The 18,066-nt window shown below is 36.0% G+C and overlaps 1 protein-coding gene across 9 annotated transcripts in view; it reads left to right on the forward strand.

Moving 5' to 3' along the window:
• LOC143033486 (protein FAM135A) overlaps window positions 1–18,066 on the forward strand; it is a 1,114,982-nt gene that overhangs the window by 290,327 nt on the left and 806,589 nt on the right. For all 9 annotated transcript variants that reach the window (XR_012967181.1, XM_076198980.1, XM_076198982.1 and 6 more), the window contains one exon: window positions 11,967–12,106. Coding sequence is in view for 8 of the 9 variants with exons in the window: in XM_076198980.1 (XP_076055095.1) it covers window positions 11,967–12,106 (140 nt within the window). In the remaining variant the exon portion in view is untranslated. The remainder of the gene's footprint in view (window positions 1–11,966; window positions 12,107–18,066) is intronic.

The following is an 18,066-nucleotide window of genomic DNA, read 5'->3' on the forward strand; positions in this document are numbered from 1 at the left end:
TTCATTCTTTGTTACTTCTATTTCTTTCATGGGAGGGACTTTCTCTTCCCATTCAATCTCTCCAGGTTGTATGTTCTCCCTTGTAGACACTGATTAAAAAAGCTTGTTCATAATTTCTACCATTTCTATTTCCTCTGTGTGTTCAACTCCTCCTTTTCTTAATTTCTCTAAATCTTGTTTGTTTTTCAGTTTGTTGTTTACAAATCTGTAAAATAGTTTTGGTTGATCTTTACATTTTTCTATGACATCTTTTTCATATTTTCTCTTTTCCTCTCTGCATGCTTGTACATATTCATTTCTATAACAAGTATATATTTTCCATTTTTCAGGTCTTTTCTCTTTCTTCAATTTGGTCCAAGCTTGATCTCTTTTGTCTTTTAACTCCATACAACTTTTGTTGTACCAGCTCTTTACGTATCCTTTTTCTTGTTTTTGTCTTGGGACATACTTTTCCACTACTTTTTTATAAATTTTTGTCAAAATATTCCATTTCTCTTCCACTGTTGTTTCTTCTTTGTATATTCTTTCCCGGTTTTCTTTTTGAAAGAATTCTCTTATTTGATCAAAGTTTGTTTTTTCATACATCCTTCTTCCTTTTCTATATTGTTCATTTCTTTTCATGTATTTTTCCTCATTTAGTTCCAGTTCAATCAATATGTGGTCACTTTTACTTATTGGTGTCTTATATTCAATCTTTTCCACTATTCTAGGTTCAGATGTGATTATTAGGTCTAGACTCGATGGTTCTTCTTCATTTCTATACCTAGTGTTCTCCTGTATCCACTGTGTCATTGTATGGTCAATAATCATCTTGAGTAGAACACTTCCCCATGAGCCGTCTTCACCCGTCTCTTCCCAGCAGACTTCTTTCATAACTATTCTTCCTCCATCTTCCATTACACTGGGCAACCAAAAAAAAAAATTTTGCCTGGTGGTTGAGATATTTTAGCGAATTCTTATGTGGTTTTGCCTGCTGAATTCAGTTGTTCCCTATCAGGTCTAGTTTTTTTACTCTTCTTATTTCCATTTTAGTTACGTTGGATGATAAAAATCCTCATAAAATCTTCTTGAACAGTATACAACAATTGATATTTGGTGGCTTTTGGAATTAAACAAGACTGTTTCCTTAACAAAGTATTTTATTCATACATGAGCAAAACATAGGAAGAAATAGTGAGGCCATTATACAGAAAAGAGCACAAATATAAAAATAAAATAAAAGCTTTATGGCAGAAAATTCAAGGAACAAATTTACGTTTCTTTGTGCGCCGTGAATGTTGAGCCGCTGGTGAATCTCGTTTTAAACACCAGCAGTAGTATGCCATCATCACAGAGTCCCAACGTCCTTGGTACCGAGTTTCCATCTCCTTGATGTCCTGATGAAATCGTTCGCCTTGTTCATCGCTAACATCTCCGAGATTTTCAGGAAAACGATCAAGGTGACTGAAAAGAAAATGCATTTTGATGCTCATATTTGCACCAATTTCACCAAAAGTTGATATTAAGTTGGCAACAAGATCCTTATAGTTGTCACTTTTGTGGTTCCCAAGGAAATTTTGCACTACTTCAACAAATGTGCGCCATGCTGATGCTTCAGGTTCACTCATCGTTTTCATGAAGTTTGTGTCCTTCAAGAGCTTACGGATTTATGGTTCCATCATAAATCCCTGCTTTCAGTTTTTCAATCGTCAGTTCTGAAAATACATAGCAGATATATTTGAAACACTCCCCATTTTTGTCAAGAGCTTTGACGAACTGCTTGATCAGTCCGAGTTTGATGTGCAAAGGGGGGAAAATGATCTTATCTCGCTCAACTAAAGGTTCTTCCAATATATTGACAGCTCTACATGGAACCATATTTGTTCGAGGTAGCCAGTCTTTCTTAACATAGTGGTTTACTCGGTCTCTGCTGTCCCACATGCAAAGAAAGCATGGGTATTTGGTATAACCAGATTGATGTCCCATGAGAAAATTCACCATCTTCAAGTCAACACAGATGACCCATTTATGATCATGGTACCGTATCTTCTTTAAAACTAACTTAATTTCTTCATATTTTTCCGTAAGAGTTGTTGAGTGGGCAAGTGGGACAGAGCCATACAAATTCCCATTGTGCAACAATACACTTTTTAAACTACGCTTAGAGCTGTCTATGAAAAGATGCCATTCATCTGGTATATATTCCTCAATACCAAGTTTTTTAAGAAGCCCACTAATATCTCTGCAATAAACCAAATCTCCCTCTTTTATAAAGAAAGAAAGGAACTCTTCATGCCAACTCCGATAAAAGGTTATACGGACACCATTCTCTAGAAGATTCTTTTCTTTCAGTCGGGAAGCCAACAGTTCTGCTGAGTTTTTTTGGGAGGTTCAAGTCACGAACTAGATCATTCAGCTCCTCCTGGGAGAAAAGCTGAGGTAAAGTCGTACCTGAAAAGTCTTCGTCTCCAGTGTCATCTTCAGGTGATGAGATTTCTTCAGTTGAGGGCAAAGTTATCTGAGGCAAGACACTGAAGACAGGAATAGGAAGCTCTTCACTGTGTGGAACCGGTCTGATAGCTGAGGCAAAATTAGGATAGACAAGCGTTTGTCGGTTTTTCCTGTTAATACCCTTCAAATTTAAGGCAGAAAAGTAGCAGTCGTCTAGGTGATTTTTGGGCTCCCGCCACACCATTGGTACAGCAAATCTCATACTTTTCCTTGTCTCTTTAGTCCACTGTCGCATATGCTCTGTACATTGTTTGCAAATACTATGCGGTGCCCAGTATTTATCTTGGTCTCCCAGCTTGACCCCAAAATATGCCATATAAGCTCTTTCAACAAAGTCCATGATGTTTTTCCGATTTTCAGGCAAAGTGTATTCTCCACAAACGTGACAAAACACATTTGGAGAATTTACGCAAAACCTTCTGGAAGACAACATCTTGCTCATTTTCTGTTGCTGAATTCACCACATCTCAAAAAATCTGGAAAAATAGAAAATTAGAATTAGATATGGCAAAGAAAATTAGAGTGGATGTACGCACATTGTGATTATATGAAAATTTGGTAACTTCAAAACTAGACCTGATTGGTCAAAATGAAGGTTATTTTTGGATTCAGGAGACCAATTTCCTATAGGAATGACTTTTATTTCCTGAACACCAAAAACCTTGTAGACCAGTGTTATCTTATTTAATGTTATCCTTGTGTCTTCTAACATACTTTTATGTTCACTCTCTTCCCACGAGGCTGTTTTTGGAGGCACATAATTTATCACAAACTTTCTGCTCTTGTTATCTTTGTCTTCCACTAAGATCATAATCATCTCTACTGTATTCTTTCCATATGTGACATACCTCACATTTATATCCTTCTTAGTCAGGAACATAACTCCACCCCCTTGTTTTGTCTCTCTGTTTCTAATCCAATAATCATATGCATCATGTCCTACACTGTTGGGTGGTAGTGGACCTTTTAATTTCGTTTCTACAATTCCCATTATGTCCGGTTCTTTTTCCTTCAGATAATCATTCAGCTCATTCAGTCCTGTTATTAATCCATCTATACAGTATTTGTGTAAGACACTTTTAGTTTTCTACCACTTCCATTGTATTCTCTGTTTCCCTTTTGTTTTTCTCTAGTAAGTCGTATTTCCTTATTTTCATATTCACTACTCTCCAATAGAATTTCTCTTTTTCTGACTCTGTTCTGTTCTTGTTTTTTCCTTAGCTTCATGTCTTTTCTTTTTTTCCTCCTCTCTTTCCTCTTTATTCATTTCTCTTTTTATCCATACCTTTTTATATTGTTCACTTGTTGCTAGTTTCCCTGTTTTTGCTAAGATATTCTCTGCCGTCGTTTGTGACCCGAATTTAATCTTAATTGGTCTGGACTTATCTGTACTATACTTCCCGAGTCTGTACATCTCTTCAATTTGTTTCATGATTTCAGGTTCATCTTCCTGAACTAATTCTAGTAAACTGCTTACTTTTTCTTTTTCCTCATTCATTCTTGTGGTTCTATTTGGGTTATATCTCTTCCATTGCTAATATAATTATACATATCTTTTTATCTTCTAAGTCCCTTACTATATTCTCCTTCTGTCTCATCACTTTAATAACTGAGCCTTCAGTTGTTCTTTCATTTGCTGTTTAATTATGCCAGTCAATGCAACTCTACTGTTTTCTTGGATCTTTTTCCAACCCTGTGCTTCTGTTGCTATGGCTTCTTTATTGTCTTTATTATTCCTCTTTAATTCCTCATTCTCCTCATTTACTTCTTTTAACTGCCTTTTCAAATTTTCTATTTCTGTAGTTAAGTTTTTGTTCACCTCAAGTTCTTCCAGTTTTTCAACTCTATGCGCAATCTTTGCTACGTTACCGAACCTCTTCTCCCAATGTTCGGTCATTTGTTCAAGTTTTTCTTCTAGTCTTGCCAATCGGGGGAGGTTGGTATCCTCCCCCCCCCTCATTAAATCCCTGGAAATTATTTTCTTCACCTTCCATTGTGCTGCTCTTATCTATATTTCTAATCTTAATGCTTTTACTGATATTTTCGATTTCCCCAGTGTCATCAGCTGATCTTTTGTTTACATTTTTTCTGCTGTCAGGGGGAACCCATTCGTCTCCCTCATCATTTTCTTCCATTTCCCTCAGTAATCCCTCCCCTTCTCCCCTTTCATTACCTTTTTACTACACCACAAGATTTCCCCTTCCCTACAAATACAATAAGGTACTTCCTCGTAGTTGAGATCCACGAAAAATGCATTTTTTTTTCTCCAGAGTTCCAATCCACGCACCATGAATCCGATGAAAGTGTGTGTGTGTATTTACCTAGTTGTATTTTATGGGAAGGGGAGCTATGCTCGTGGGGTCCCGTCTTCATATCTCATTTTATCTAAACTATTTTTAAATTCATGTATTGTTTTTGCACACACCACTTTCTCATCTAACTTGTTCCAACTGTCTATTACTCTGTGAGGAAAGCTGTTCTTTTTCAAATCTCTTCTATAGCTGTCTTTTTTTATTTTCTTTCCGTGTCCTCTAGTATTTCTGTCATCCCATTTTATCAGATTCTCTCCATCAGTAATTTCTATGCCTTTCATGATTCTGTAAATAGCTATCAAATCTCCTCTCTCTCTTCTTTGCTCTAGTGTCTGTAGCTCAAGTTTTTCTAGTCTCTCTTCATATGATAGTTTTGAGAGTGTTGGTGCCAATTTTGTAATTGCTCTTTGTATTCTTTCAAGTTTTTTTATACATTTTTTTGTACTTGGTGACCATATCGTTGCTGCATATTCCAATCTTGGTCTTATCAGGGTGATTAGGATTTTCTTCACCATTTCTTCATCCAGGTATGTAAATGCAACTTTGATTGTTCTTATTAAATTATAAGTTTCTCCAAAAATCTTATTTATATGTTTCTCAGGTGACATATTATTCATAACAATGACTCCCAGGTCCTTCTCATTTTCTACTTTTTTTATTCCTTCTTCTCCCAAATTATATGCTCCTGTTATTCTGTTTTTGCTTTTTCCAAATTCCATTATACTACCCTTTTTTGTATTGAACTCCATCTCCCACTTCCTACTCCATTCCTGTACTTTATATAGGTCTCTCTGTAGTGATTCATAATCTTCTTCAGTTTTCACTCTTTTTAGTAGTTTTGCATCATCTGCAAAGAAGCTCATATAACTTTCAATTCCTTCATCCATATCATTAATATATATAGCAAACATTATTGGGGCCAGTACTGTTCCCTGTGGAACACCGCTTATTACTTTATCCCATTTTGAGTGCTGGTCTCTTATCACTACTCTCATTTTTCTTTCTTGCAAAAAGTCTTCCATCCAATTTAGCAGTTTGCCCTGTATTCCTCCTTCAGTTTCTAATTTCTTAAGCAACTTCTTATGTGGTACTTTGTCAAAAGCTTTCTTTAGATCTAGAAATGCACAGTCCGCCCATCCATCTCTTTCTTGTATTATATCTATTAGCCTTGAATAGAAACATATTAAATTGGTGACGCATGATCGTCCTTGTCTGAATCCAAATTGCCTTGGATTTAACACTTTGTTTTTTTCTAAATATTTTACCCATCTACTTTTGATAATTCTTTCACAAATTTTTGCTATTGTACTTGTTAGAGAGACTGGTCTATAGTTTGTAGGTTCTTCTTTATTTCCTCCTTTATATATAGGTACTATATTTGCTTTTTTCCAATCTTCTGGAACTTTTCCTTCTTTCAAGGAACTGTTTAGTATGCTATGTATTTTGTCTGCCAGTTCATTCCTGCATTCTTTCAGAATCCAGTTTGCTATTTCATCTGGTCCATGCGATTTTCTGACATCAAGATTACTCAAGTGTGTCAATATTTCATTCTTTGTTACTTCTATTTCTTCCATAGGGGGGACTTTCTCTTTCCATTCAATCTCTTCAGGTTGTATGTTCTCCCTTGTAAACACTGATTTAAAATGTTTGTTCATAATTTCCGCCATTTCCATTTCCTCAGTGTATTCAACTCCCTCTTGTCTTAATTTCTCCAAGTCTTGTTTGTTTTTCAGTTTATTGTTTACAAATCTGTAGAATAGTTTTGGTTGATCTTTACACTTTTCTATGACATCTTTTTCATATTTTCTCTTTTCCTCTCTGCACGTTTGTACATATTCATTTCTATAACAGGTATATATTTTCCATTTTTCAGGTCTGTCTTTTTTCCATCTGGTCCAGGCTTTGTCTCTTTTGTCTTTTAACTCCCTACAACTTTTGTTGTACCAGCATTTTACATATTCTTTTTCTTTTTTTTTTCTTGGGACATACTTTTCCACTCCTTTTTTGTAAATTTTTGTCAAAATATTCCATTTCTCTTCCACTGTTGTTTCTTCTTTGTATATTTCTTCCCAGTTTTCTTGTTGAAAGAATTCTCTTATTTTATCAAAGTTTGTTTTTTCATACATCATTCTTCCTTTTCTATATTGTTAATTTCTTTTCATATATTTTTCTTCATTAAGTTCCAGTTCAATCAATATGTGGTCACTTTTACTTATTGGTATTTTATATTCAATCTTGTCCACTATTCTAGGTTCAGATGTAATTATTAAGTCTAGTCTCGACGGTTCTTCTTCATTTCTATACATAGTGTTCTGTATCCATTGTGTCATTGTATGGTCAGTAATCATCTCAAGTAGAGCGTTTCCCCATGAGCCGTCTCCACCCTTTACTGTCATTTCTTCCCAGCAGATTTCTTTGCAATTAAAGTCGCCCATAATAACTATTTTTCCTCCCTCTTCCATTATTTTATTTAATGTTATCTTTGTGTCCTTTAACATACTTTTATGTTCACTCTCCTCCCATGAGGCTGTTTTCGGAGGCACATAATTTATCACAAATTTTCTGCTCTTCTTATCTCTGTCTTCCACTTCTATCATAATCATCTATACTGTATTCTTTCCATATATGACACCCCTCACGTTTATATCCTTCTTAGTCAGGAACATAACTCCACCCCCTTGCTTTTTCTCTCTGTTTTTAATCCAATAATTATATGCATCATGTCCTACACTGTTGGGTGGTAGCGGGCCTTTTAATTTTGTTTCTACAATTCCCATTATGTCCGGTTTTTTCCTTCAAATAATCATTCAGCTCATTCAATCCTGTTATTAATCCATCTATATTTGTGTAAGACACTCTTAGTTTTCTGTCACTTCCATTGTGTTCTCTGTTTCCTTTTTGTTTTTCTCTTGTATGTCGAACCGCCTTAGTTTCATATTCACTACTCTCCAATAGAATCTCTCTTTTTCTGACTCTGTTCTGCTCTCGTTTTTTTCTTAGCTTCAAGTCTTTTCTGCTTTTCTTCCTCTCTTTCCTCTTTATTAATTTCCCTCTTTATCCATATCTTTTTATATTGTTCACTTGTTGCTAGTTTCCCTGTTTTGGATAAGATATTCTCTGCTGTCGTTTGTGACCTGAATTTAATCTTAATTGGTCTGGTCTTATCTGTACTATACTTTCCGAGCCTGAATTTTTCCTCAATTTCCTTCATAATTTCTGGTTCATCTTCCTGAACTAATTTTAGTAAACTGCTTACTTTTTCATTTTCCTCATTGGTTCTTGAGGTTCTATCTGGGTTATGTTTCTCTTCCATTCCTAATATAATTATACATTTCTTTTTATCAGCTAAGTCTCTTACTATATTCTCCTTCTGTCTCATCACTTTAATAACTGAGTCTTTAGTTTGTTCTCTCATTTGCTGTTTGATTATGTCAGTAAATGCAACTTTACTGTTTTCTTGAATTGTCTTCCATCCCTCTCTGTTTTCTTTATTATTCATCTTTAACTCTTCATTCTCCTTTTTTACTTCTTTTAACTGTCTTTTTAGGTCTTCTATTTCCTTAGTTAAGTTTTTGTTCTCCTTCTTTAGTTCTTCCAATTTTTCAACCCTCTGTACAATGTTGTTAACATGACCGAACCTACGCTCCCAGTCCTCGATCATCTAATCGAACTTCTCTTCTAGTCTTGTTGTGTCCCCCCCACCCTCTTTAAATCCCTGGAAAATATTCTCATCACTTTCTACTATATTGCTCTTATCTATACTTATATCTTTACATTTTTATTAGACATTTCGTCGTCACTCAGTTGGTCGGGGGGCCGTTTTTTGGTGTTTACATTTCGTTTGTCTGCCTGGGCCAAGTCTTCTCCTTCCTCATTTCCTTCCATTTCCCTCAGCAATCCCTCCCCTTCTCTTCTTTCCCTACTTTCCCACTACTCCACGAGCAATTTCCCCCCCACCCTGTAAATACAATAGGCACTTCCTTTGCTTTGGGATCGACGAAACTTCACTTTTCTTCAGAACGTCCTCTAAGCCGTCTGTTCGTTGAAGTGTGTGTATTTACCTAGTTGTATTTACCTAGTATTTTACGGGAAGGGGAGCTATGCTCGTGGGGTCCCGTCTTCATATCTCATTTTATCTAAACTATTTTTAAATTCATGTATTGTTTTTGCACACACCACTTTCTCATCTAACTTGTTCCAACTGTCTATTACTCTGTGAGGAAAGCTGTTCTTTTTCAAATCTCTTCTATAGCTGTCTTTTTTTATTTTATTTCCGTGTCCTCTAGTATTTCTGTCATCCCATTTTATCAGATTCTCTCTATCAGTAATTTCTATGCCTTTCATGATTCTGTAAATAGCTATCAAATCTCCTCTCTCTCTTCTTTGCTCTAGTGTCTGTAGCTCAAGCTTTTCTAGTCTCTCTTCATATGATAGTTTTGAGAGTGTTGGTGCCAATTTTGTAATTGCTCTTTGTATTCTTTCAAGTTTTTTTATACATTTTTTTGTACTTGGTGACCATATCGTTGCTGCATATTCCAATCTTGGTCTTATCAGGGTGATTAGGATTTTCTTCACCATTTCTTCATCCAGGTATGTAAATGCAACTTTGATTGTTCTTATTAAATTATAAGTTTCTCCAAAAATCTTATTTATATGTTTCTCAGGTGACATATTATTCATAACAATGACTCCCAGGTCCTTCTCATTTTCTACTTTTTTTATTCCTTCTTCTCCCAATTTATATGATCTTGTTATTCTGTTTTTGCTTTTTCCAAATTCCATTATACTACACTTTTTTGTATTGAACTCCATCTCCCACTTCCTACTCCATTCCTGCACTTTATTTAGATCTCTCTGTAGTGATTCACAATCTTCTTCAGTTTTCACTCTTTTCAGTAGTTTTGCATCATCTGCAAAGAAGCTCATATAGCTTTCAATTCCTTCATCCATATCATTAATATATATAGCAAACATTATTGGGGCCAGAACTGTTCCCTGCGGAACACCGCTTATTACTTCATCCCATTTTGAGTGCTGGTTTCTTATCACTACTCTCATTTTTCTTTCTTGCAAAAAGTCTTCCATCCAATTTAGTAGTTTGCCCTGTATTCCTCCTTCAGTTTCTAATTTCTTAAGCAACTTCTTATGTGGTACTTTGTCAAAAGCTTTCTTTAGGTCTAAAAATGCACAGTCCGCCCATCCATCTCTTTCTTGTATTATATCTATTAGCCTTGAATAGAAACATATCAAATTGGTGACGCATGATCGTCCTTGTCTGAATCCAAATTGCCTTGGATTTAACACTTTGTTTTTTTCTAAATATTTTACCCATCTACTTTTGATAATTCTTTCACAAATTTTTGCTATTGTACTTGTTAGAGAGACTGGTCTATAGTTAGTAGGTTCTTCTTTATTTCCTCCTTTATATATAGGTACTATATTTGCTTTTTTCCAATCTTCTGGAACTTTTCCTTCTTTCAAGGAACTATTTAGTATGCTATGTATTTTGTCTGCCAGTTCATTCCTGCATTCTTTCAGTATCCAGTTTGCTATTTCATCTGGTCCATGCGATTTTCTGACATCAAGATTACTCAAGTGTGTTAATATTTCATTCTTTGTTACTCCTATTTCTTCCATAGGGGGGACTTTCTCTTTCCATTTGTTCTCTTCAGGTTGTATGTTCTCCCTTGTAAACACTGATTTAAAATGTTTGTTCATAATTTCCGCCATTTCCATTTCCTCAGTGTATTCAACTCTCTCTTGTCTTAATTTCTCCAAGTCTTGTTTGTTTTTCAATTTATTGTTTACAAATCTGTAGAATAGTTTTGGTTGATCTTTACACTTTTCTATGATATCTTTCTCATATTATCTCTTTTCCTCTCTGCACGTTTGTACATATTCATTTCTATAACAGGTATATATTTTCCATTTTTCAGGTCTTCTGTCTTTTTTCCATCTGGTCCAGGCTTTGTCTCTTTTATCATTTAACTCCCTACAACTTTTGTTGTACCAGCATTTTACATATTCTTTTTCTTGTTTTTGTCTTGGGACATACTTTTCTACTTGTAAATTTTTGTCAAAATATTCCATTTCTCTTCTACTGTTGTTTCTTCTTTGTATATTTCTTCCCAGTTTTCCTTTTGAAAGAATTCTCTTATTTTATCAAAGTTTGTTTTTTCATACATCATTCTTCCTTTTCTATATTGTTAATTTCTTTTCATATATTTTTCTTCATTAAGTTCCAGTTCAATCAATATGTGGTCACTTTTACTTATTGGTGTTTTATATTCAATTTTGTCCACTATTCTAGGTTCAGATGTAATTATTAGGTCTAGTCTCGATGGCTCTTCTTCATTTCTATACCTAGTGTTCTCCTGTATCCATTGTGTCATTGTATGGTCAGTAACCATCTCAAGTAGAGCGTTTCCCCATGAGCCGTCTCCACCCTTTACTGTCATTCCTTCCCAGCAGATTTCTTTGCAATTAAAGTCGCCCATAATAACTATTTTTCCTCCCTCTTCCATTATCTTGTTTAATGTTATCTTTGTGTCCTCTAACATACTTTTATGTTCACTCTCTTCCCATGAGGCTGTTTTCGGGGGCACATAATTTATCACAAACTTTCTACTCTTCTTATCTCTGTCTTCTACTTCCATCATTATCATCTCTACTGTATTCTTTCCATATGTGACTCACTTCACGTTTATATCCTTCTTAGTCAGGAACATAACTCCACCCCCTTCCTTTTTCACTCCGTTTCTAATCCAATAATTATATGCATCATGTCCTACACTGTTGGGTGGTAGTGGACCTTTTAATTTTATTTCTACAATTCCCATTATGTCTGGTTCTTTTTCCTTCAAATAATCATTCAGCTCATTCAATCCTGTTATTAATTCATCTATATTTGTGTAAGACACTCTTAGTTTTCTGCCACTTCCATTGTGTTCTCTGTTTCCCTTTTGTTTTTCTCTTGTATGTCGACTTTCTTTAGTTTCATATTCACTACTCTCCAATAGAATCTCTCTTTTTCTGACTCCGTTCTTATCTCGTTTTTTTATGTGTGTGTGTGTGTGTGTATATAATCCTGATAATTTAAAATGTTACAAAGCTCATTCTCATAGGATTCTCTGGTAGAGTGAGTTTTATTATTGTATTTTCCAGATTGCAGAAAGTTTAGATCGATCAGAATTGCAACTCATTGTTGAGTTGTGGTTTACAGAGCACACATTTGGACCAGATCATCACAATGCAATTCAGTGTGTATCTTCGAGGACTCTGAACCTTCACTTTTCACCCACCAGGTTAGTAGTGTTAAAGTGTAAGTTTTCATTCAGATTGGTATAACAAACCTCCTCCTGGGAAGAAAATTTGGCCTGTTGTCTGTGCTGTATTAGTGTATTTACCTAATTGTAGTGTACAGGAAAAGAGCAATGCATGTTGGGTCCTATTTCATACTCTTCAATTCTTTCACATCTAGCCTCAAGTTCATGTACAGTTCCAACTTAATCTATATCCTTGATTTCCAAGTATCATATTTAGATCTGAATTCATGTATTGTTCAAACTTGGGCTACATATATATCACCTACTAAGCTATTCCATGTATTTATGCATCTATATGGAAAACTGTATTTCTTCACATCCTTTAGACATGTGGTCTTTCTCAATTTGTTCCGTAACCTATTAAAGCCCCCTCATCTTTAATCAAGAGATCTCTTCTGTCATTGCAGTCTATCCCCCTCAGTTACAAAAAATATAATCATATCACCTCTTTCTCTTTAATCTTTCAAAGTTGGCAGACCCAGTACTTTTATTCTTTTGTCAAATGATTTCTCTGCCAGGCTGGGGACCAATTTAGTTGCTGCTCTTTGTATTATCTTAATCTTGATTATATCCTCCACTCTGTGCGGGGGCCATATTATGGATGCATATTTCAGTCTTGGATGGATCAGGGTTTCAATGATTTTTTCATCATATCTTCATCGATATAGTGAATTGCCACTTTAATCTTCTGCAGCAGTCCATAAGTCTCTCCCACAATCCTGCTGATATGTCTGTCAGGTGACAGGGTGTTTTGTATCAACACTCCCAAAACTTTCTCCTATTTTGCTTTTGTTAAGTGTTCACTTCCCAAGGAATAGTTTAAAGATGGTCTTTTGTAGCGGTTGCCCATTTCTAACATTTTGCATTTTTTGGTATTGAACTTCATTTTCCATTCTTGGCTCCATGCAAAAATAGTGTTTAGATATTTTTGCAACAGTCTATATCCTTGTTTTTCACTCTTCCCAGAATTTTTGCATCATTTGCAAACATGTTGGCATAGTTTGTTGTTCCTTCCATTATGTCATTGACATAGACAGGAAACATTATTGTTGAAAGCATTGAACATTGTGGAACTCTGCTGGTTACTGCTTTCCATCTTGACATCTTATCCTCATGTATCTTTGCTTCAAATAATCTTTCATCCATTTAGGTAGTTTGCCTCTCATTCCTCCAAGTTGCTCCAAGTTCCACATAAATTGACTGTGTGGTTTATCCATCTATATACCAAGGGCTTTTTCCCCCTTATAAGGGAGGTAGCCAAGTTAAAAGGCATGTAACCACTCCCACCTGTTTCACTCCCACCTATTCCAGCCCCATCTGTCATATGGTAAGGCGTGGGTTGTAGGCACAGGCATTTCCCACCAACCCACACCACACCGCAAGCATGGGTTGTAGGCATAGGCATCTCCCTCCAACCCATGCCATGCTGCTGACCCAGGGCATGGCCTACTAGACACAGGAGGCACAGGTAATGGTCAAGTATTAGGCCTAGGTACCAGGTGCCAGTGCCACTGGAAATTTATTAGCGTAATGCAAAAAGGCTGCAGCAGGGTGAATTTAGACAATGCCTGAAGGAAGAAAGGAGTACTGATAGACAACAGCTGAAGAGGAGTTAATAAAGAAGGAGAAAGATAGGAGAAAGGAAAAGAGCCATAGCATGGGAATAGGCAACAGTTCCCTTTGAGCTCATATTTAGTCAGTTCTTTTTAATGTTGCACTCTTCCCAACAACAGAACCCATTAAGAAATATAATAAGTAAATCCATTTACACTTGTGCTATCCCCTCCAATGATGCCCACCCATGTCTACCATATATCCACCACTCTTCCCTCTCATCTTAGCTCCTGGATCAGAAGCAATACAGCAAGACATAGCCCTTCCAGAGCAAGGCCACATCACTTGATCAGTAAACCCCTTCACCATCCACTTATATGGAAAATAGAGAAGACAGGGAGAAATCCCTTTGTGCTGCATCAAAATATCATTCAAACATAACCAGTCCCTACTCCCCCATCTCCCACCCTTTCCTTCCCTTGCATCACAGTATCATCTATACATAGCCATTCTCCACTCACCCCTATCTCCTGCTTTCACCTTACCATGCTCAAAAGACATTCCCCTCTTTCTCAAAGCCCCTTTCACCCCCATCCATCCCATCCTCAGTCACCCCCTCAAGTTCATTCCATTCACTTTTGCCTTGAACACCTCTTTTAATAATCTTTCTTCACTCATTCTCTGTGTGTGTCCAAACCATCTTGATACTCTTTCTTTCATCAGCTCTATCTGGCACTTCTTTTTCCATCCTCACTCTCCTTCTCATCTTAATATTCATTCTATCCACCCTTGCAACCCCTACCATAGTTCTCAGAGGTTTAATCTCAAACACGATTAAACTTTTCCTCTCTGGCTCTCCAAGTCTTCACCCCATACAGTGTCATCAGTACAGTCACCCATTCATATAATCACCTCTTTGCATTCATTCCCAGATGCCAATTTCTTGTGACACTTTTTAATCCTCCAAGACATTTACTTGCATCTCTCAATCTACAGTTTACCTCTACCTCCTTTCCTCTCTTTCCTGCTACATGTGACTCCAAATATGTAAAACTATTCTCATTGTCCATCCGTTCTCCTTTAAGACTTATTTCCAACCCATTACCATCCCCCCCTTGAACATCACATCACCTAACTTTTACCCACATTAACCTTCAACTTTCTCCAATCATATACCTTCCCAAACTCCATCAATGACTGCCTTAATTCTCCTGACCCAGCCATAAGCACAGTGTACCAATATATAAAGAAGGGGACAAGGAAAATGCAACTAACTGTAAACCAGTCTTCCTTACCAAGATTGGAGTATGCTGCAATAATATGGACACCCAGTACTAAAAAGAATATAAAGAAATTAGAAAAAATTCAATGACAAAGATGGCACCAACACTCTCCAAACTGATATATGAATAAAGATTGTCCAAACTGGAACTACCTACCTTGGAACAAAGAAAAGAAAGAGAAGAACTACTGATCATCTACAGAACTATTAAAGGGATGGAAGTCCTCGATAGAGATGATTTACTAAAGTGGGATAAAAGAAAAACAAGAGTACATGAAAAGAAACTTAAAAAGAATATATATAGGAGAGATCTAAAAAAAATTAGTTTCCCACACAGAGTGGTGGATATCTGGAATAAATTGGATGAGGAAACAATGAGTGCAAAAACTATAGAAGAATTTAAGAACAAGCTTAATGCTGAAAGATACAGAGTGGTCACTACAAGCATAGCATTCTTCCCATAAAATACACCTAGGTAAATACATCTCCCTTCCTAGTTTCACTTTCATTCACATTAACCTTGAAGAAACTTCCACTCCATATGCTTACCTATATCCTCACTTACTAGTAGAGCCACCCTCTCCCTCCCTTGTCTTTGTCTTACTCCTGACCCCCTCCCCACTACACTCCTAAACTCAAAATCACCCTTTCCATACAACTTTTTTTCACTTAATGCCAACACATCCATCTCACAAACATACTGCCAATCTCTTCTTTTTCATTCACATCTGTACCACACCCACACACATTAAAAGAACCAAACCTCAGGGTTTTGGTTGGAAAACTCCCAGACCCTCCTATGCCTTGACTTCGTGTTAGACAGAATAGGGTTACAGAGAGCAGGATACCTAGTTCCATCCCTGTACCATTTTAGCTGCCTTTTACAACATGATTAGGAAAAATCTGTGGCAATTTCTTCCCCCTACCACAGTGGATGGAGGCAAAAATGGAAATATATATTCAAAGAAGTGGTACAAGACAGTATTAAGAGGGGGACAGCATAATGGAGGGACAGCTGCAGTACAATAAAGTAGCATCATTTCTCTTTGAGTAGAGATTGAGGTACTTTATCAAAAGTCTTCTACAAGTTGAAGTACACACAATTCACCCACCCCTTTCTGTCTTCCAGATCTGAAGCCAAACTGTCTGTCAGAATGTTCAACTTTTCAAGGTATTGGGTCTTTGATCTTTCACAATCCTTACACATAATTTCACTATTATGCTGGACAGTGATACCAGCTTCTAATTTAGTGGAGTTTCCTTACTTTTACCTTTGTGAATTGGTACTACATTTGCCCTTTTTCAATCAAGCAGCAATGCCCTCTTTCAACAAACATAATATAAGACTGAATCTTATCTACTAGTTGTTCCCTTCATTCTTTGAGTATCTGGTATGAGATCCTGTCCAGTCCAGAAGTTTTTGTTACATCCAATAATCTCAAAAGATTGAGTACTTCCCTCACTTCTTCATTTATATCTTCTAGACCTGAATTTTTGCTCTCCATGCTTTCCTCCAAGAAAATATGTAGGATTGTTTCTTTGTCACTGGCTTATAGAGGTAGGAGAAGGTAACCATATTGTCAGGTCCCCATATATCCAAAGGTGGAGGAAATACAGTTCAACTTTATAGATATATATCTTGGGCCTGATCCAGAAAATGAGTGTCATTGTACTTACAAATGGAGGTGTGGGAGTTGATAGGTAAGTTGGGAATCAGGTAGATGATTTCTTTGACATTCATCTACAACAGGACTTTTAAAACTGGGGTAAATTTAACCCAGGGGTAATCTTCATTGTAAGGGGTAAATTTTGGCATAGATGAACTAACAACTACAAGTTACTATTCTGAGAACTAAGATTGTCAGTTGCTTGTTTGCAAAATTTCTAGAAGAATCCTAATATTTTGCTTAATCTACTACTTCTGCTAGATGAGTTACCAGTTGCCAGTTAATCATTAGTGTGTGTATAGTGAGGTACACTCTGTTCATTTTTGTAACAAATTTGATAGTCTTGGTGTAAACAAGTTGGTCAGAAAACTTAGTTGAATCTGTTTCATTTATATAACAAAAATGTTTTAACTTAAGTTTTGAGAATATGAGCAAGAAGAAACCTGTTGATTGATTATTTGTTTGCCCAGCAGTGTGAACTCTTACCCCAATACAGGTAGTCGTCGACTTACGACCTATGCGACTTACGACTGATCGACTTTACGACCACGAGATAGTGCAATAATATTTAACATTTAACAGAGTAATAGAATTGTAATGTTATGCCTGGCAGTGCAGTACAATTACTTTGCACGCTGCGAGACGCAAGTACGATAGTATTGGCAGGCTGCCGGCAGCGTCAGCATCTCAGCCAGCTAAATATTCTTTCATTTTGTTTGTTTGAAGTAAAATGTTTCCTGATTTTGCATTGCATTTTGTATTTTCATATATTTTGCTATTAATGAAATGTAACAGCAATTTTTTTTTTAATGCCTAGGCTAGTTTGTTGCCGATAACAATATGTTCGGTACAGTACGTAAACGAAAAGAATGTGTTTTTAAATAAAATTTTACCTTACATTTTGTATTCTTTATATGTTTTGCAATTAATAAAATGTAACAGTAAATTTTTTTAATGCTTAATCTGTTGTCGATAATATGTTCGGTACAGCATTTTGTATTTTTATGTGTTGCGATTATAAAATGTAACAGTAAATTTTGTTTATGCCTAGTCTATTGTCGATAACGATATTTTCGGTATACTACGTAAACGAAAAGAATGTATTTTGAAATAGAAATTTTCCTAATTGTGCCTTGCAATGATTTTAATTTAACAAACAAAAAAGTATTTGTAGGTCAAGGATGACAGGACTTTATTCAGTATGCGTTGGCCTAGGCTACGTTTCCTAACGAAAATTATAAAAAAAAAAAAAAAAAAGTTAAGGAATATTAAAGAACGTAGCTCAAAGATTATACAATTTTATTCAGTATGCATACGTTTCCTAAAGAAAGTCTGGTGGTAATATAATAAAAATGTTAAAAAATACAGTATCTAGTATCATAGGTCAAAGATGATAGGATTTTATTCAGTATGCTTAGGCCTAAGCTACGTTTCCC

Source organism: Oratosquilla oratoria, chromosome 15, assembly GCF_046742065.1.
Source record: "Oratosquilla oratoria isolate Oo_2021 chromosome 15, ASM4674206v1, whole genome shotgun sequence".
Lineage (NCBI taxonomy): Eukaryota > Metazoa > Arthropoda > Malacostraca > Stomatopoda > Squillidae > Oratosquilla > Oratosquilla oratoria.